At 41.1% G+C, this 21,898-nt stretch overlaps 1 protein-coding gene across 1 annotated transcript; it reads right to left on the reverse strand.

Moving 5' to 3' along the window:
* Positions 1-2,636: 2,636 nt before the first annotated feature.
* On the reverse strand, positions 2,637-21,898 carry QTRT2 (queuine tRNA-ribosyltransferase accessory subunit 2). Its single transcript, XM_059687800.1, has 8 exons — positions 21,682-21,898; positions 20,733-20,788; positions 18,740-18,816; positions 16,354-16,566; positions 11,690-11,889; positions 9,196-9,347; positions 6,673-6,790; positions 2,637-5,047 (listed from the first exon to the last, which is right to left on the reverse strand). The coding sequence occupies exons 1-8, from the start codon at positions 21,879-21,881 to the stop codon at positions 4,816-4,818; spliced, it is 1,248 nt and encodes a 415-aa protein (XP_059543783.1). The 5' UTR covers positions 21,882-21,898; the 3' UTR covers positions 2,637-4,815.

Genomic DNA, 21,898 nt, shown 5'->3' on the forward strand with positions numbered 1-21,898 from the left:
CCTCCCCCAGACCGAACAGTTCCCATCCATAAGACAGATCATGCTTCCTGCCCCTCTAAGCCTTTTAGAGTGGTCCTGGGAGCTGTGTGGAGGTCATGCGATGAAGTCGGGAGAACATGAGAATCTCTGCACGTGGGAACCTGTCATCAGCTGCAGGAGCTAGAAACTTGAGGTGCTTTTTCTGTGTATTTTATGAGCCACTGAGAATTTTAAACTGCTAAAAGTAACTTCCCTCCAGATTCTAACTCAAAGGTTACAAACTAGGCACACCTAGGTTTTGTTGGGCTACCAGAATATATATATATGTTATTATTGTCTAAAGTTTTACATGTCTTCTTTTTCCCCAGTTGACACCCCCCCACCCCCAGCCATCCCCATCCGGGGCAAGCCCCCACCGCCCCAGTGTCTGTGTCCATTGGTTATGCTAATATGCACGCATACAAGTCCTTTGGTTGCTCTCTAACCACCCCCCTCCCCTGCCATTTGTCTCCGGATATATTTTTGTTCATCAAATTATGTTGATCATTGAATCCCACATATGAGTGAGATCATGTGGTATTTATCTTTCTCTGACAGGCTTATTTAGCTTAGCATAATGCTCTCCAGTTCCATCCACACTGTTGCAAATGGTAAAAGTTCCTTCTTTTTTATAGCGGCACAGTATTACATTGTGTAGATGTACCACCGTTTTCTAATCCACTCATTTGCTGTTGGGCTTTAAAAATTGATCCAGCACTTAAAAATGGTGAGATTTCACCTGAAAATTCAGCTTTTTGGCTTCTCCACGAGACTGGGGAGATCTGACAGCACAGCATTGGAGGCACTGCAGCGGTTGGCGAGTGGGTAGCAACTGTCCGATTTGGGCAGACACCTGTGCTCTCTCCGGGTGGGACACCTCTACCACTCACCCTAGGGTGACCACATAACTTGTTGTCCAAACCAGGGCACTTTTGAGAGTAAAGGGGGTGCTATTAGTAATTATGCCTGCACCACAGACATAAACCGGGATTGCTGTGGACAGTGGACTGTGAGGATGTATGGTGATCCGAACTCACATAGCTTACTAGTACACTGGGCTTGCTCTTCTTCTGTACCCACTGTTATTTGGATTATGTGGTAGTAAGTCAGGAACTCTTATGAGGAATAAGGGAGATAAAAGGTATAAAATGAGAAAGAGACCTGAAAGGTATTTTTTTAAAAAAGGAAAGAAATGGAAAAGAATTTTTAAATGAATGCCAATTACACCAAACCTTCAGGTAAAGGCAGAGCCTTGCTGGTGGCTGGCTCAGCATGTGAGTTTGACCTTCCTGGCTGCCTGCCCTACACAGCACTGTCAGTTTTAATAAGCTGTAATCCCGTAGCTACGAGCGAGACTTATCAAACTGCAGAGAGCAGCCTGTTCCTAATCAGGAAGGCACAGGGTAATCATTTAACTCTGTGGGTCTCAGTGAGCTCCAAGCTGCCTCAACAGAAAAAAACATCCTGGGTAAGATAGTTGCTCTCACACTCTCATCTTGGCCTTTGGATGGTCTTTGTTTGAAGTTTTTATTAAAATCCTCTAATTATACTAACATTTGATTTTAAAATGTTTTAGAAGAATCTTTTCCCTTTATTCCCAGAGAATAAAATATTCCTCCCCCAAGGCATACAGGAAACCTCAGACTCCTATTGATTATCCAAGAGTCCACTTGAACCAATCAGAGACCCAAACCCTTTCAACACAGTTCAGGGTGGGAGTAGTCCCCAAACTGGGGGGTGAGAGGGATTTGGGGACATGGAATGGCACTTAGACCTACACGTGATAGCGTGGTACTGTAGCTACACATTGCAGTGTCGGCTATTCCGCTACAGGAGTAGGAGCGAGGGGCCGAGTGCCAGCAAGGCTCCAGAAGCATCTGTCCCTTAAGACAGAGGCCCCTCTATTCAGTCCTTGCTTCTCTTAGTCCTTTAACCCAGGAGCAAGTCACAAGCAAGAAGCTACTTAGTGCAATGGGAACTGTTGAGTTTCAGTCAGATGGAGCCAAAGTGTAACCTGGGAGCTAACTAGTGGAAGGAAGACCTTAGGCAAACTACTCAACCTTCCAGAAATTCCTGGTAGGCCCTCAGGCAGGGCCCTCAACCTTCCTGAAACTCAGTAACAGGAATAATATATCAACACCTCACAGCTTTGCTCTACAGGTCAATGAGATATATATGGAAAGCATGTACTGAGGTGCCTGGCACATTAAAAATGCTCCAAAGACTGTAGTTATTATTTTCATTATGTGCTAAGCATGGCCTTAAGGTCCCTAATTATATAATTTAAAGAGACAGATGCATCCCTGAGTCTCCCTGGATTCTGCATTTAGTGTGAGCACACTTAAAACAATGACTACAGATGGAATAAATGTAGAAAAATCTTTTTCTATTGGAGACTATTTCTGGTACCATGGAAATTTAATATTTTGTTTAGTAGATCCACTACCAGTTACAGGAAATAAGACAGTATATTTTTAGTTCAAAATGTTTACTGGCCATTGACTTTAATAGGTTTCATTAAAGAAACATTTTTTTCAAATGTGCTAATAAGAAAAAGACCCAGAAAAATGGACAATATTGGGCAGAAATTTCAGTGTTTTGAACATAAAACTCATACATTTTATACAAATTCTGGGATATTTATTAATAGTCCTCTAACAATGGATTTGGCATTGAAAAGGAATATAAACATATGAACAAGTCCCATCCAATATACTTCAAAACAATCAGATCCTTGAGAACAGAGATTCTTTCATAAGTACCCGTACCATTCATGGAGAGAGATAATAGGAATGCCCATGAATTCCAAAGTTATGAATTCCAAAACAGAATTACTCCCATCTAATAAAGGTAAACCATATAGATGGGCATCCAACACATAAAAATGTAGTAACCACATAATAACTTTTTAAAAATGCTTAGTAACACCCACTAAAATGAACAAACAGCAAAATACAGCACAATAATATAAAACAAATGTAGTTCACAGTCCTACACACAAAACAAAGGCCTCTTGCCCTAACCAGTTTGGCTCAGTGGACAGAGCGTCAGCCTGCGGACTCAAGGGTCCCAGGTTCGATTCCGGTCAAGGGCATCTACCTTGGTTGCGGGCACATCCCCAGTGGGGTGTGTGCAGGAGGCAGCTGATCGATGTTTCTCTCTCATCAATGTTTCTAACTCTCTGTCTCTCTCCCTTCCTCTCTGTAAAAAAATCAATAAAATATATTTTTTTAAAAAAACAAAAACAAAGGCCTCTTTTTGGTTCTGTTGTTGTTTTGACAAAAACTATGCGTATAAATGTCTGTATATATTTTAAATTAATTTTTAGGGAGAGGGAGAAAGAGAAAGACAGAGAGAGAGAAAAAGAGAGAGAGACGTTGATGTGAGAGCAAAACTTTGATTGGCTGCCTTCTGCATGCCCCACACCAGGGATCGAGCCCACAACCCAAGCATGTACCCTGATTGGGGATTGAACCAGCAACTTTCGGTGCATGGAACAATGCCCAACCAACTGAGCCACACCAGACAGGGCTGTGTAGGTATGTTCTTGTAGAAAACTTCATAAATATAGAAAAGCACACAAAAATATACAAATCACTTGTCACAACCATCAACACAAATGTCACTCCTTTGGGAAGAGTAAAAAAACTCACAGGATCAGAGATGATCCAGGAAGGTCTTTCCAGCCTCAGGATCTGCTAATGCCAATTCACCAACCAGTTCAAAATCCACAGCCAAACCTCTTTTTAGACTCTGAAATGTCTCTATTATTGCCTGACTCCTGGCTCCGCTGCATTTTCATCAGGCCAATGGTGATCAATAAGCAAGAACTATAAGTAAGGCTATGACTCTGATCTAAAACTATTTGTTTCCCAAATATTAGAGTTAGATGTAATCTCAGAAGTTCATTTAGTCCTATCCACATGCCTGTCCCCAATTATTCAGGAGGAAACAGGCATGAAGAGGTGGGTGGGTAGCACTGAACCCCAATCCTCTAACTGCCAGTCCGAAGCTCTATCCAAGTGAACATATGGTGGAGGAATCTCCCCAAGTGATGAGGCTACAGTTATTATGTGGTCAGACTATTACTGAACCTAAAGGGCAGACTATAGTGGACCTGCACAACCAGACGCAGCTAGGGAAGCTTCCAGTTAGCTCTAGGGAGACAAGTCAGAAATAGACCATGTAGCCATGTAGCCAAATGAAGGCGTGTGCATTGGAGCAATCGGTCAGAGGAGCAATGTGTGAGCCCCACGTTCCATGGAGATGTGCGCCTGGTTAAATCGAAAGAGCCACTGCTGACTGACTATACTGCTGGAGCAGCTTGGAAGGCAGTACCCAAAAGAGGCCCCTGAGCACCAAGAAAACGCCTGAATGAAGCAGATTCCTTCTCCAGTCAATAGGCATGAGGCCACAAGGCCATGCTGCTCATGACCAATCATCTCCCTTTAATCTCCAATGCACCTCAGTGTACCCTCAGAATCTCATCACTGCCACTTCAAGGCTGTCTCTTCACATCTAACGCTTTTGACTAAACAAATCTCTACTGACTAAAAGAGTTAGCACAGAAATATTAAAGGTCATGGTTCAATTCTTTCTGATCAATCCAGGTCACTTAAGTCTTTAGAAAAAAGCTCTTTAGCCTCCTGTGGGCAGAGTTTGGTACAGACGTTCCTTAACTGAGCAGATCGTATCCTCAAACATAAATGATGAAAGCTAAGATGGTTTCTCGTTCTCCGCTTCCCACAGAACAGCAGTGGTACTGGCTCAATGTGGAGTCAGACCTGTGTGCCAGGCTCACGATGCTTGCCTGCGGATGAGCTCCTTCAGCTGTGCCAGCCTGTCACTCTTCAGTGCTTCCCGGATAGAGTGGAAAAATCCAAAGTAGTGTTCAAAGTTGTGTATCATAAGCAGGACTCCGGCCAACAGTTCATTGGTCACCAGCAGGTGATGAATGTAAGCACGAGTGTGGTTCTTACAGCAGTAACAGGAACACCCTCTCACCAATGGGTCAAAGTCCTCCCGGTACCTGAGAAAGGAAGTTAGAATGACATTCCAGAAAGTGAGGAATATACGAACTCCACAACCTATTCTGCCGGTGCATAACGAATATGGTTAATAGCATCACTGCCAAATGTACTGCTGGGCACCTGCTTAAGAGGGCAATGCGGCCCCAGTTAGCAGTCCTCCTCAGCTGGATATAACCTTCTAGCCTGAGGCTTACAAGGGAGCAGCAAAGAGAGTCCTGTGTTCGCTCCCTCAGGCTGAGCACTGTCAGTCACACTGTAGTAACAGGAATGCTGTTCTGATGAATGCACATTTCTCCTTTGGCCACCAGAACTAGTATCAGAAGACAGGGTCCGACCTTTCACTTGCATAGCGTTTTGCAGTTTACAAACCACTTTTTTTACATACTATCTCTTTAATCTCATCAACCACCCTTGGAGACAGGCATTTTTGTTGTCATTTTACTGATGAGGACCACTAAGGGGGCTATGAGGAGGGCTCTGAATCTACAATGCCTGGGTTTGATTCCTGGATCAGAGCTTACTTGGGCAAGTCACTTAACCTTCCTCTGTTTTTGTTTCCTCATCTATAATGGTAACAGTGCCCACATTACAGAGCTGTTCCCCAGATCAAATGAGTGAATATAGGAAAAGGCTTGGACATTGCTGAGCACACACTAAGCACAATATGTGCTACCTTTTATCAGCTATTAAAACGCAAATGACCTGGAAAGTGTCAGACAGGCACGAGCAGTGCTGGGATCCCAACTCCCAAGTCTCCGTAACTTCCAATCTAGCGCTGATATAAGAAAACTCCCATTTCCAGCTAAATCTATAACATACAGAAAACTTTAGTGGTAACCATTCATATTACCGTAACATTTAAAAAATAGAAATGAAACTCCTTGGCCATTTTTTAAGACGTTAAATGTGGTAAACATTATTTCACACCTACAATTAAGAAGCCCCTAGAGCAGGGGTGGGCAAACTTTTTGACTCGAGGGCCACAATGGGTTCTTAAACTGGACCGGAGGGCCGGAACAAAAGCATGGATGGAGTGTTTGTGTGAACTAATATAAATTCAAAGTAAACATCATTACATAAAAGGGTACGGTCTTTTTTTTTTTTTTTTAGTTTTATTCGTTTCAAACGGGCCGAATCCGGCCCGCGGGCTGTAGTTTGCCCACGGCTGCCCTAGAGAATAGATGAAAACTACGATTTTCATATTCTTTCATAAACTTTCAAATCTGTACTATTACTAGATAGGCATTCCTATAGTAAGTTCCTTAAAATTTTTAAAAATGTTGTATTTTATCTTGAAATCCCTATTTTGTTCTGTCATTATTTAAAGTAATTGGAAGGAGTAAAAAACAGCAAACAATGGGTTTGGTCTAACCTTTATGACAGCTCTTCTTAAACAATAGTTAACTAGGCTCAGTTTTCTGATAAGACAAAGTACACAACTTCCTCTGCAGAAAAAGGACTTTCTGAAACTGAATTTGAGAAGGCCTAACTAATACCCAGCTATAAGTATTTTATAAAGTCATAAACTGAAAAGGGAACAGTAATGTAAACTTTTAAAACAGATTGAAATTTAAAAGTCAGAAATCAATATCTAAACTAAAAAAAAAAAAAAAAAAATCCTTACTTTTTTTCCTTCAGATTAATTTCAAATGATGTCATTTCTTGGTTGCCACTGGCTGTTTTCATTTTCTTTGACTGATCCACATATTGTTTTTCTTCCTGAGTCCCATTTTGTTGTAATACTGAAGGAGAAACCAACAAAAAGTCTTGAATGAAAGTCAGATAAAGAGTGGCCTTTGGGAGTATCTTATTTTAGTTGCTATTTCATGCCCTTAGACTCTGTAATTCCACTCCTGAATCCTATCTCAAGGAAATGACATAAGAAAAATAGCAATATGGCCCTAGCCGGTTTGGCTCAGTGGATGTGTCAGCCTGAGGACTGGAGAGTTCTGGGTTCAATTCCGGTCAAGGGTACATACTTGGTTGCAGGCTTGAATCCTGGCCATGGTTGAGGTGCATGCAGGAGGAAACCAATCAATGTCCCTCTCATCATTGATGTTTCTGTCTCTCTCTCCCTCTCTCCCCCTTCCTCTCTGAAAGCAATAAAAATATATTTAAAAAGAAAAATAGCAATATGTATATGATGATCATAGACCCATTATCTGTAAGTCTATAATATCAAAATTTGGAGATTCAACAATATCTAAACAAATTATGGTTATAAGTAAATAATATAATCTTACTGTCAAGAAATGATTTTTAAAAACTAGTTACTGTGTTTATGTGAATGTGTGTGTTGAAGTTATGTCATATCTTAATGCACATGCAAACTAATTGGGCTTTATAATTGCCTATGTTCCAAATAGATTGAAAGTAGAATATGGTTTAAATTTGTGTACTCTGTATGGAGACTCTAGTCCTCCAGGGAACTCAAATTATTCAGAATTACATGGGGACTTGAATTAGTCCCCTGAACTCTTTGCTTTAAGAAAAAAACATTCCTGTAACATGGGGATAAGGATACATATGTAATAACTTAATCAATAAAAACAAACAAAAAAACAAAAACAAATGGTTATTCCAGTCAAAAAAAGAGAAAAAAAAATTCCTGGTTTACAAGAGAAGCACCAGTTCCCAAGCACAGAGCCAGCTGCCTTAAACAGGGACAAGTAGATGAGTATTTCTAGGAACAAGTAATAACAATCTCAGGGTTGGCCCAAGGAGAATGGGCAGATGGTCCTAGGAAGGTAATTTGGTCCAAGTTAAAGGAAAAAGACGATGCGGCCCGAGCACTGAGCCCAGGGCTATACTTTGCTGCCATGAATTTGCGTGGTGACATGGGAGCCCATAAAAGCCTGGCTTTTGGGAAATCCTTCTCACCGAGGGAATTGCTGTCTACATTAGACAACTTATTCCTTTGTAATTTTCACTTTGTAATTGGCAAAGGACTATAAATTACTATACACACAAGTGTGATTAATAATACTTTAATAAGAATGTTCAAACGATTTCAATTTTCCTAATCATAAATAAAAAGCTTTCTGTGGCCAAAGAGGAACAATATCAGGTTCTTTTTCAATTTTGCATATACATGGTACGGAATGACTAATAGCTACCTATGTCCTGGTGGAAATAATTAAGCTTGTAAATAAAGTCATGAACATTTATGAAGTGTTTATGGTACACCTACCCACATACATTATATTCTGGTCTAAAAGACAGTAAAATTGACTTCCAATATATATAAGAATTTTGCCAACCTGATTTATTTTGTTTTCCGAGTAATTCCAATTAGATTAATGCTTAAGCTGCTCTATAAAAGTGTAACATCTTCTGAATGAAATTTTGATAACTTATGGGGAATAAAATGGACCTTTAAATGAAGTCTCTAGCCCTAGTCAAATTTAAGGCTGGCGGTGACAGAGGACGAGTTCAAAGGACAGCAGGACGGGAAAGGACCGCACACCTAGGGAGGCCCGAGGAAACACTGGGCATGCAACATTCTCGGGAAAAACTGGGCAGGCGCTTCAAGGGACCCAGCCCAAAGCCAGCATCCCGGTTCCTTTACTACTGCCAGTTAAATGGCAGAATCAGAAACTGATTTTCTTGACAATAAAATAAAATGGCAGTGTTCAAAGCAATAATCGCAGTAGAAAACAGCTTTCACATCTCAGTGTGCACAAAAAAGCAAAAGTAACGCTAGGATCAGGGTGGTGAGACTCCCTGTATTTTAATAGCAAAGGATTTGCAAAAAGCAGACAAGAACTCTTTTGTGAAAAAACAAATTAACTTTTACCAAGCAGTTCAAGGTTTTCTTTTCTTAGATTTTCATCACTATTCACTCTGAATGGTCTTTTTCAGGCTGTTAATAGAAGAGGTTTTGTGTGTGTGTTGTGGGTTTTTGTTTTTTTTTGCTTCTGCTAACTCCAAAATTACCTGCTAATATTGATGAGCTATGTGTATAGTATTAAGTACCTGGGTTGTGTGGACCAACATGCCAGAGCATACAGATAAGAAACAAAGATGAAGTTTTATAAAAGGCTGGCTTTATAATACGCCCATATTTCTGGCTGGCGTCACAAGCCAAAACTGATAGGAAACAGAAGAAAGTTAAGGATAACACTGAGATGAACTTCAAAAGACCTACATGTCTGCTCAGGATTCGGCTGGTAATCAAAGCTGAAAGTCAGGGCACCTCCCCGCTCTGTCACTTGATAAGGGAAAAAACTCTCAAATAAGTCCACTCCTCTTTCAATACACTCGAGCACCTCATCTGGCAGGCTAACACCACAGATGAGCCTGTGAAAATAAGAACACTGACATGAGGACAATGCCAGGACTCAAAGAGGGCATTAAAATAATAATGAAAACCATCAGTCATAGTTAGCATGGCAGGCAGCAAATAATAAGATGTGGTGGACAGAACCTTTACTTGGGAGGCAGAGAGAGCTGGGCTAGAGAGCTCTGCTATTAATTTACTTGCTGTGTTCTTTGGGAAAGTTTCTTAACCTCTCTGAGTTTTTGTTTTCTCATTTTAAAAATTAGAGGTCCAATGTACGAAATTCATACAAGAGTAGGCCTTCCTTCCCCTGGCTGCCGGCACTGGCTTCCCTCCACCCCGGTTTTGTCCTGAAGGACATCAGGTCTAATTAGCATATTACCCTTTTATTATTACAGATAAGAGCATGAATACATACCTCACAGAACTGTTTGGAGAACTAATGAGATATTTGAAAAAGCACAGTGTAAAGGTTAGTTTTCTTCCTCCTTTCATCTGTGCTGAACAACCTCCCTAGTCTTAGACTGAACTTTTATAGCCTACCTATCCACATGGATTTTAAGAGTGCAAAGCTGTGTGCTTTAGTTCCCCCTCAAATACTTCTATATTTTAACTGTATGTTGCCTATAATTCATTTTTATAATTGGTTCCAGAAAGGCATTTTTATCATAGGTTCATTTACAAAGCAACTCTTGCTCTCAGAATTTCAACTATGGCCATAGAATCTAGGAATCTAGTTGGCCTTATTTATGCTTCTTTGTATTTTCACCATGAAGAAAACGTCTGCATGGTGGGATGAGGTGGTAATTTTAGAGGTATGGGCAAGGCATTCTGAGAATATTAATACTCAACCAAGGTTTTACCACTAAAACAACACCAGAAGATGCTAGATCAGGGCTGTTTGGCTGCTGTTTTTTATGTTTGTTTTTCTACCCATAGTTCCTTTTATGAACTGGCAGAGAAAAGCTTACAGACTCTCTGATTTCTAAAAGAAGTCCAAAAAAAGGCTTATGTAATATTAAACAACCAGAACCCTTAAATATACGCTGTTTTTTCTGACTACAGTTTCCCTCAAGTAACGTAATGTCTTAGTCCTCCTCTCCAACTGAAGCTGGAGTTTCTACACACTTATAGAAAGAAAAACAATCCCAGCTTTCAAATCCAGTAACAGACATCTGTGAGCACTTAACTCAGAGAAGTCCAGAAAAAGACTAGAAATACTAACGCTAAATTGTAGTCTGTACCGGAATGGACTAGGAGAGGGAGCAATGAACAGACAATGGGGTTAAAATCGGGGCAAATGCTGCCTGGGGTGATGAAAAGATATCATTCTGGCTGGTGTTTACACAAGTGTGTGTGTGTGTAAGAAGTCATCAAGCTCTACATAAGATTCACACACTTTACTGCAAGTTGTAACTGTTTTTAAAAATTAGTAAAACTGCATGTTAGATACTAGCCAACAGCCCGAGGGGTATAAAGCAGCACATCATAATCAGACCTCTTATGGTATCTATAGGAAAGAGCATAAATATTCACACCAAGTGGAAAAAAGACTATTCTTTAAAAAAACAAAATTGGGGGTGGTCTAAGACATCAGCTGCACTCAGAAACTCAGGACTTTTAGCTTTGAATCATGTAGATCATCCCTTCTCACCAGCCCACAGTAAAACCTGGGATTTATGGAAAGAACCATAGTGCTGCCGGCCCCCTCAATTTCAAAATATGATACCACTGCCTCAAATCGACGAAGTTCTTCTTAGTAGTGCCCATCTTCATTCTGCTAGGCAGCACAAATCCATCCTCAGCTCTCCCTGAGGACGGCCAGAGTCCCCACAGCTTGTACCTGTCCCTGGAAACCATGTTCTAATGCCTAGGAACAGTGCTTGCATTTAGCACAAGAATGAGGAGAAATAGTATGGCACTTGTCCTCACTTAGAATGAGCATCAAATAAATTCATTCATATGGCAACTGTCCTCTGGTCTACATCCTGAACCAACCACAGGACAGCCTCGATGGAAATTCCCCCTGTGGTCAGCCTCAGCCCAGAAATGACATCATCAAAACATTGAAAGAGCCCTAACTGGGAGCGTTGGCCTGTGGACTGAAGGGTCCCAGGTTCGATTCCGGTCAAGGGCATGTACCTTGGTTGCAGGCACATCCCCAGTAGGGAGTGTGCAGGAGGCAGCTGATCGATGTTTCTAACTCTCTACTCTCGCCCTTCTTCTCTGTATAATCAATAAAATATATTTATTTAAAAAAACATCGAAAGACATGCCCATGTATAGACTGCACAATACTCAACCCCAGCACTCCTGTTCTGCCGCCCATGAAGCTCAGCCAGCATCCTCACTCAGCACTAGCCTCGGTTTGTCTTCCGGCAGCTCCGCGGTAACTGACGACAACAAGTCCAGTCTAGTGTCCAGAGTTGTCGGGTTCCCTTGAAAGCCATCCAGAAGGAAGCCACCTACAGGCCGCTTGGCTGTCTCTCGTGCTGACCTCAGCCTCTCCTCCATCACATCTCCACCTTCAATCACTCCAATGATCGTACTTTTCTGAAGGACCTAGGGTAAAAAAGGACTGAACAATTTTAACCGTTTCCAGGAGTGGAGACCTTTGTCTAAAATCTAAATGAACCTTACAGAGAAGCCCAATGGACAGACAAGATCTCAGTGGGAAGCATGCAGGGAATGGTGCTGTCTCTGCTCCGAAGAGCACAATTTGAAAGCCACCCAAGTATGAAAAGACTGTGTGGAGAAACTGAAGCAATAGGCAAACGCAGCCATGCTTTAGCTTAGAGTAAATTAAATGCATGCTGAGCAGGTACAAGAGGAAAAAGACAAAGGGATAGTTTTAATTTGTTTAAATGACTATCCAGGCCTGCTTGAGGTCCCCGCCAAGTCATTATTAATTAGAGTCAACTTTAGGAACTTCTAAACTATTTGGTTGGGACAATGGACTATCCATTTGGAAAACAAAAACAAACAAACAAAAAAACCCTACTGCACACCATCCTTAAAAGTAAAACTAAACATAAAAAAATATAGTTATGCAAATATTAGAAGAATATATTAAATATTTTTTTAATCTTGGTCTAAGGAAGGCCTTCCTAAGCAACCTAAAGCTTACAGTAAAAGGCTGACATATTTCAGTACAAAAACATTAAACCTTCTCTAGTAAAATATACTATCAACAAGGGCAAAGGAAAACTTACTCTTTGGAGGAATAGGTAAACATCCACACTACAGAAAAAGCTCCAAAAATCCTCTAAGGAAATGACAACCCTATTGAAATCTAGACAGATATGTAAATATGAACTTCCGAAAAAGAAATGTAAATGCCCTGTACACATATGGAGAGCTTACTAAACCTCACACAGTGAGGAAATGCAAATTGGAAACAATTAGATACCATTTTTGCCCATCACACTGACAAAAAAGCTCAAAGATAACAACACAGTGAAAGTGAAAGTGAAAAATGTACTTACATACCCCGATAACTAGAAAGTAAAAATTAGTCCAGCCTCATGGGAGGGCATGTACACAACACATATCACAATGTCTGTGGTTTCATCTTTATATCCTAAAATTTCACTTCTACAAATTTCTACTACAAATATATGCACAAGGAAAGAGTTTCAAGATATTGTTAAGCAAGGAATAAGGAAATTTCTGAACATATGATTGTATTCATGTTATAAAAACCACACATATATGTAATAACTATGTGTATGTAACTGTAAATATAAGCTTTGCAAGGAAATACACAAGTCAACAGTGGCTCTCTGGTAGAACAGAGGGGTGGGGAGGGAGCCGGGAGGCTGTGAAGAGGGAATTTTGCTTCTTAAACGGGAGGGGCATCATCACACTATTCCTCCAGAAAGAACACTTTGGATATTGTGTGGAGAGTGAAGTAAGAGGGAGTACGGCTAAAGGATGGGGCAGGAGGCAATGTAATAATCCAGGTAAAAGTCCAAGAGGACCTGGTCTAAAGCAGTGCCAGTGGGGTGAAGAGGGGTGGATCTGAAACCTAATCAGATGGAACAATCAACAACTGATTAGTTGTCCAAGAAGAGGATGAGGACAGTCTAGGTCAGGGGTGGGCAAACTTTTTGACTCGAGGGCCACAATGGGTTCTTAAACTGGACCGGAGGGCCGGAACAAAAGCATGGATGGAGTGTTTGTGTGAACTAATATAAATTCAAAGTAAACATCATTACATAAAAGGGTACGGTCTTTTTTTTTTTTTTTTTTTTAGTTTTATTCATTTCAAACGGGCCGAATCCGGCCCGCGGGCCATAGTTTGCCCACAGCTGGTCTAGGTCCTAGACTCTAGGATGACTCCTGGCTCCTTTTTGGAAGTCCAGGGAGATGCTGAGAAGAGCAGACAGATAATCCTAAAAAAAAAAAGAAAAACAGTGAGCCCTAACCAGTTTGGCTCAGTGGATAGAGCATCGGCCTGCGGGCTGAAGGGTCCCAGGTTCGATTCCAGTCAAGGGCATGTACCTTGGTTGCGGGCACATCCCCAGTTAGGGGGTGTGCAGGAGGCAGCTGATCGATGTTTCTCTCTCATCGATGTTTCTAACTCTCTATCCCTCTCCCTTCCTCTCTGTAAAAAATCAATAAAATATATTTTTTTAAAAAATAGTGAGGCTGAGACAAGATGAACCTCCTGATTTGTGTATTCTGAGTTTGAGGTATCAGTGGAACATACACATTTAGCCACGGCAGAGGCCTGATTATGGACATGTGAGATACACAAATGTGAGTGCCCAGGCTAGAACGGTAGGCCCTTGGCACGGGGCAGCCACTCCCGATTCCTACTTCCACGGCAGACATGCCTAACAGACCACTCTCTTCCTGCTCGTACTGGGCACAGCTCCAAGCACCTTGGGATGAAGCCTGTGCGCCGTCTCTGGCCTAGGGAATGTATGAAGAAGAAAAGAAGTCCAACAACAGAGCCTTCGGGAGCCTCAACACTTAAGGGCACTCAGAATAAGAGGATCCAATGAATAAGAGGGGAAGGAATCATTGGAAAAGAAAAAGATGTATGCAGACATACAAAGCAGAGTTACACAGGCTTGTTCCTTTGTGTGACTGACACAGCCCTATCTAAGGAATTCCCTCTCATGGGTATAAGAAGCAGGGTCACATATAATTATTGTCTAAAATGGAACACATTAAAGAGTATAGGAGGCACTATTAATAATCATATCAAGACACTAGGATAAACATAAGGGGTACAGAGAGGAATCCCAGCATTTGACCGGCACACGAAAATAGTATGAAATGGTGAGGCTGAGTATAACATAGAAGAAATACTTGAGGCGCATCTGGCCTTTCTAATAACCATGTCCTGTTATACTCTGTCCTTTTTACTCATCAAACATTACTCACTTTACAAGGATAATTACTGGCTCAAAACAATGGCTAGAGAGCAACACTAGCAATTCAGACCCACAGCAGTGTCCCAGGCTCAACTCCTATTGCAGATACTGAGAGTTCTATTCTGAATGACAACTAAGTTTCCTCTCATTATTTCGTGTATACTAACTGTATTAGTCAAATTACATTTTTATGGGTAAATTCAAAATGACAATGTTCCTCAAACGGAAGCACCTGCCATAGTGAAAACTAATCGGTGCTCAGGACGACCACCTAATCATCAGACCCTGATTCTCCCCTCTGGTCACTATCTCCTGAACTCCTACCTCCTCTGCGTTCTCCTAGTGAACGCGTCCTTTTCCAACGTCACTACCAACTCTGCTACCGGGAGCCCTTATTTACAGCTACAGCTCCTTCCCCAGCCATCATAACCATTCACCATCAGTATTTACGGAGGGTGTCAGGAATTTTGCTACATGATGAAGATACAAAAATAACACACAGAAATTGAGCTTAAGGAGGTCAAAGTTAATAAAGACAAACACATAAATCATTGCAGTACAATATGATTGGGGCTATAGTATAGCTAGATCCAAATGAAAGGAGTGGCAAAAGAGTGAAAAGAACTTCCTGGGAGGGTCAGGGGCAATTTCCTCGAATGAAAACAATGGAATAAATGAGCCGGAGCTGGAAGCACGAGAAATATGTCTGAGAATAAGAAAAAAGCAGCAGACCAGAAGGAAGTCTGCATGCAGGCACAGTGCCCTGAAAAGGAAATGCCTCAGGGAACTGCAAGTGCCAGCCACAGAGAAAGGAGGCCACACTGGGTGGAGAAATAGGCAGAGGCCAGGTCTGCAGGCCATCCACGCCATGTAAGAGCTGAAGTGGAGAACCTCAAATTCTTTTAGGAAAGTGGGCAACCGGTTCATATTTGTGCTTTACGAAGATCTCTTGGACGGCAGGGCTGAAGATGGATTGGGTGGAATGGAGAACAGAGGCAGAAAGAACAATTAAATAATTATTTACATAAGACAATCTGAAGTTATGAGGCCTTAAGATGGTGATAAGGGCAGTGAGGGGGCAGATTCTAGGTATATTTAGGGAGATGGAATCAAAGGAGAGTGAATATTGGAGATTAAATTGGATATTGAAAGGAGTCTTGAAAGACTCAACTTTCTGTGTTGAGAAACTTGGTGGCTGCCAAAAACTGAAGCAGAGCATTGATAGAGAACAAAAGGAAGAAGAGGTTTGAAGAGAAAAGATATGGAGTTTCTTCTCTGAGTTTAAGATGTGCATGAGGAATATTCTAGTAATAGAGCCCAGCTAAAGCCCTGTAGTTATGCGATCCTGAAGCTAAACAGTGTGATCTTGATTGTACCTAGTATTTTAGAACTATCAGCAATAAAAAAAAACTAAGGGGAGACTGCCTAATGAGAACACATACAGTGGGATGTAAAGAGAACCTTAGACAGAATCCTAGAGAGCAATTATAATTAATGGGTCAGGAAAAAAAAGAATAGGAGAGCATACAAGAGACCAAGAAGCAAGGAGCAGAGAAGTAGGAAGAACAGAAGAGGCGGTGTCATGCAATGGCAATTAGCAAGAGTTTCCAAGAAAGAGTAGCAGTGAGATGCACAGCTTTACCTCTGACTCTTCCTGCAGCCGCAGACAATGATCCAGGAACAGCAGCGATCGGTCAACAGACTTCCTGGCTCTTTTTATGGAACCTGCTTCCGCACAAGATGCTTCTCCATCTGAGAGGCACTGGAACCAGTCTGGCTGAAGGGCCTGCTGAATTGCCATGAACTTGGAAGCAGTCATTTCCACTCGTCCTCCAACACCCCACACAGACACAGACTGCCAATGAACAAGACGATGGGGAATTAGCAAGAGTGAAATGCAAATAACAAAATGCTAAAGCAATTCTGAATTTAATTCTTCTTTACAACTAGAGATGGTAGCAATTCAACATCCTAGACATGGTGAGTAAAAGAGGGTTCCTATACTAAACTCCAAATTCTCTAAGAACCTTGTTGCTCACAGAGAATCCTTTAAGGGCCATACAAGCCAACGTCTGAGCTTGCTCCCAAGAATCCTGTCACACTTTCCTAGAAGCCCAGTCTTCCAGTCTCGCCCACCCCACTCTACCCATGCTGTTCCTGAATACACAGCAGACTTTGATTCTTCTGTCTTTGATCACATCACTCCTTTTGACTGAAGTCGCTTCCCCTACTCCTTTGCCTGGGACTCTTCAAGACAGAGTTCAAATATCACCTACTCTAATGTGTTCCCCAAACTTCCCTGGCATGATCAATTGCCTCACCCACATTCTTTCAGAAATGTGTGCTTACTTCTTTTATAGAAATGATAGCCCTTAGCACACCATTGTATATTTGACTAGAGTATCCCAATTCATGTTGTGCCCCAAAAGCAGTCTAGGGCAGGGGTCCTCAAACTACGGCCCGTGGGCCACATGCAAATACAAATATTGTATTTGTTCCCGTTTTGTTTTTTTACTTTAAAATAAGATATGTGCAGTGTGCATAGGAATTTGTTCATACTTTTTTTTAAACTATAGTCTGGCCCTCCAACGGTCTGAGGGACAGTGAACTGGCCCCCTGTTTAAAAAGTTTGAGGACCCCTGGTCTAGGGCCTTACACATCATTAAGCAATTACCAAGTTGAGTTACATACAGAATTATGTGCTAAGACATAAATCCCATAGTACACAAGAACCTCTGTATCAGTGGTTCTCAACCTTCCTAATGCCGCGACCCTTTAATAGTTTCTCATGTTGTGGTGACCCCAACCATATAATTATTTTCATTGCTACTTCATAACTGTAATTTTGCTACTGTTATGAATCGTAATGTAAATATCCAATATGCAGGATGTATTTTCATTGTAACAAATTGAACATAATTAAAGCATAGTGATTAATCACAAAAACAATATGTAATTATATATGTGTTTTCCAATGGTCTTAGGCGACCCCTGTGAAAGAGTTGTTCAACCCCCAAAGGGTCGCAACCCACAGGCTGAGAACCGCTGCTCTATATGTTCCTTTGGTTACTTCTCCTACAGCTCCTCTCTTCTCTGAAAAGATTGACAAGGACATAGGTGGGGAAGCGACACGCAGTCTTTATTTTGGCATGTTTAAATGAATCCTCTCTCCTTTATAAATAGGGTAGATAACTGACATCAAATATTTTCTTTTGAATACAAATTACAAGATAAAAAGAAGTGTAAAGCAGAAGAGTAATTTAAAATAGGAATCTTAGTAAGATTAATACATATTGTTGACATCAATAAATTGGGTGCAGGGAAAGGAATTGCATTTGTAAGGTAGTAGTGTATACAGGGGTAGGCAAAGGAGGTTTGCAGTTATTCGTATGAAAAAATATATAAGAATAAGTAATAATACAAGAATAAACCTGTGTTTCACATACTCAAAACTGTGAACTTCCTTCTGCCTACACTGTACTGAAACCTTGCCACAACACTGTCCTCAAGGACAATGCAATGGGGCCATGTCTCAAGAGAAAACTTTTAATGAAGTCCTTTTGATATTCCTCTTCACTAGCTAAAAAGTGGACCCAGTTTTCTTAAATTCTGTCCTAAAAACAAGCAGTATTACACTGAGGTCCACTATATATAGTTGGACATGTGATAACACTCATCAGCAACTTTCCCCACTCCTCCTGAGGTTGTTAAAACTGCAAATAAAGCATGGTATCAAAAGACTACCGTTTTCTACCATCATAGCAATTTCTTTTTTTAGAATGTACTTAACCCTTTTCCAGCCCCAAATTTTTGTAGCAATGAGAAAGCTGAGGATACATTCTTTACCTTAATCCCATCCTCAGGCAGATCTCCTTTAACTCCTGTAAACCACCCATCCTATTATATTCATAAAAATAAAGAGAAGGCAAAAACCGGTCAGGAATGGGTCAACATCCCAGGCAGAGGGATACAGGGGGCTGACTTGCTGGGACAAAGTTGTAGCCTTGGAGGAATGTCTGAGAACATACCTTGTTTGTTACATAACCAGCTGGGCAGGGGCTGACTGGATCGTGCAGGGAGCAGTACAAGAGCGATTCTGGCATGCCTGTATAAACATAAACAAGAACCCTTTGAAAGCACTTATATCAACTATTACACTGTGTTGTACCAGAACAGCTTCATGATGTATACTGCTAGATAAAGCAACACTGAGCCCAGTAAATGGCTCATACATGCACTTAGAAATACACGAGGCCTGTCAACATGAATGAAAAATACTTTGAAACCCGCTAATCTACACAAAATAACTGCAAAGGTTCATTTCTAATGACACAGTGCATTGCTACAAAGGGAAGGTAAATCTTAAGGATGAGATACAATGAAAGTGTTTAATGACACGTTGACCCTACACGATTTGCTTTGAAGACAAATTTAGTATCAATTATGTTCATTGTAGTTACTATGCAAGGGGAACTAGCTCCTGGAAAGATGAAATGATCTAATCAAAAGATAATCTCATTAATGATAAAGCCATCCCACATCATGAGTCCCTAGAGGCAGAATTAAAAGCTGTAGGATAGTGCAAATGAATCTCATTTTCAGTAAGTTTCACTGACTCAAGATGATAGTTTCTTAGGTTCTTTAGTCAAAAAAAGTTGTTTTTTTAAAAAAAATCCAAAAAAAGCTTAGCAAACCATATGTGCTTAAATTTCATATGCTACCCTGCATTTTCATAATAAAAAAAAAAGAATTTCAATGAAAAAAGACCCCCAAAATAAAGCAAATTAAAAAAAAATCTCTGCGGTTCTTCACCTCATTTTCCACAATCTCAACTGCTACAATTATCTGTAGAAAGCTTCTATTAGTTATTTTCACTTAATTTTAGACTTTTATACTTTAAAGCTGGTTATTAAAACTGGTCTCATATCAAGAAAAACTATATTACATAAATTCCTCTACTGAAATATAGGGCCTTGTGACAAACAAGTCATCATGCAGTTTCTCTCACAAGCAGACTATTGAATAACCAATGGAAACAGGATTTTTATTCACTTAAGTGAGCCTTAGATATTGGAAAAAGCTTCAGGAGAAAATGGTCTGCAGAAGAATTTATTCTCCAGCTATCACTGCTAAGCTTTTCCTATAAATAAATGGACACATACCCCTGCATTTAAAGTCCTAGTTCTGGCCGAAACCGGTTTGGCTCAGTGGATAGAGTGTCGGCCTGCGGACTGAAAGGTCCCAGGTTCGATTCCGGTCAAGGGCATGTACCTGGGTTGCGGGCATATCCCCAGTAGGAGATGTGCAGGAGGCAGCTGATCGATGTTTCTCTCTGATCGATGTTTCTAACTCTCTATCTCTCTCCCTTCCTCTCTGTAAAAAATCAATAAAATATATTTTAAAAAAATAAAAAATCCTAGTTCTGGACCAAAAGAAAACATTAACATATCAGAAGGTAGCAGTACATAAACTCTTTGTCCTCTGCCTTATGTTTTAGGGCCAAACCTAACAAAACTCCTTTGGATCTTAGGGAAATTCCATGCAGTGTCTCACTTCTAGGTCTTTGCTCTATGCCTGGAATATCTGCCCATACCTGTCTACTACCACCCCCTCCTGGCCTGGCTAACTCTTCCTTGATCCAGCTAAGGAGCCCCTCCACTTCTCTCTCAAAAATTCTTTCTTTACTCTGACCTCCTTCCACATGTACCCTACAGCAGGTTATGTGCTTCTCCCTCTCGCTCTCATGATACATGTACATACCCCTAATCTTCAAATGTAGTCACCACTCTACTGGAATTACCTGTTTATTTTTATCCCAACTAGGTTCTGGGTTCCATGAGGGCAATAACTGTTCCCTATTCATCTTTGAATCCCCAATGTCTGGTTCTCAGATGCTCAATAAATGCTTACTAAATTAATGAACCAGCAAATGTATGAATGAAAGATCAAAGAATAAACAGCACCTCCAAACTCCAAATTAATACATCATAAGGCACACATGAATAACTTAATTAATTTTACCTATAAACTTTCCAACTCCTTCCTTATATTCTGTCAAGACTTCGTGATATTCTGCACTGTAAGTCAAACAGAAAAATACATAATAATTAATCATTCCACAGACACTCGATATAACAACTGAAGTCCTCTTCTCACCCAAACATGCTACGTGACAGTAAATGTAGTCTTGAACAACAAATACACCATTACTCAAGAGTCCCAACTCACTAGGCTAGATGCATTAGCCAGAGTAAAGGTTTTCAATCTGCAAGTGGTTCTGTGAGAAGAGAAACTGGCAAAGTTCAACTGCTCCAGAATATCTCGATTTCTTCTTCCCTGTCTCCTTCCAAATCAGTTTATTATTAACACAACTAGAGGCCCAGTGCACAAATTCGTGCAGGGGTGGGTGCAGCAAGTGAGGGTGAGGGGGAGGTGCCACAGGTGGTTGGGGGGGGGGGGGGCAGCCACCCTGCCCCCTGGTGGAACTCCCGGTGGAGGAAACAATTTGCATATTAGCCTTTTATTATATAGGAGGATATTGCAGTCATTTCATCTAGAGCAGATTATTCAATTAAGGATAAGGTCCATATGCACAATACACAAAATGGTCTAACTCCATTAGCTCTGTTTCCATAAGTAGCACATGCAAGTACACGTGCAGGGACAGAGAAATCTTTGAGGCTGGTGCATAAAGGCGGCCCCTACTTTGTCACCCTGGGAGCAGTGGCAATGAGGAACCTTGGGTTCAGAGGAAAAGTGAAGCACCTTTAACATGGAGGTCTGACCCGTGCCTTGCAGATTAGGGCCAGATGATGTATAACATTTGATATATTTCTTCTGATTTCATTCTAAAAAAATCTACAAATTTTACACATATAAGCAAGAAAGTCTTTTGCTTTGCTGTACCTTAGTTAAGGTAACTAAGCTGCTGCCAAAGTTGAAACCTGGAATGGTTGAGTCCACTACTTACAGCGATGACAGTGTGAGCTGAGCCATGGCAGGAACCCCGTGGATACTACGCAGCGTGTGATGGGTCAGGTGTGGGGCAGAGCCAGACTTGGTGTATAGAAGGCAGCCTGGAATGTCCATTGTGTGGTCCCCTGTTTTGCCCAGGTTTTTTATTTTTCCTAGGCGACAGCCATTAACTACCTTGGTGAGACTCAGCTTCATCCTGAGGGATTCTCCAG

Source organism: Myotis daubentonii, chromosome 3, assembly GCF_963259705.1.
Source record: "Myotis daubentonii chromosome 3, mMyoDau2.1, whole genome shotgun sequence".
In the NCBI taxonomy this organism is placed as follows: Eukaryota; Metazoa; Chordata; class Mammalia; order Chiroptera; family Vespertilionidae; genus Myotis; species Myotis daubentonii.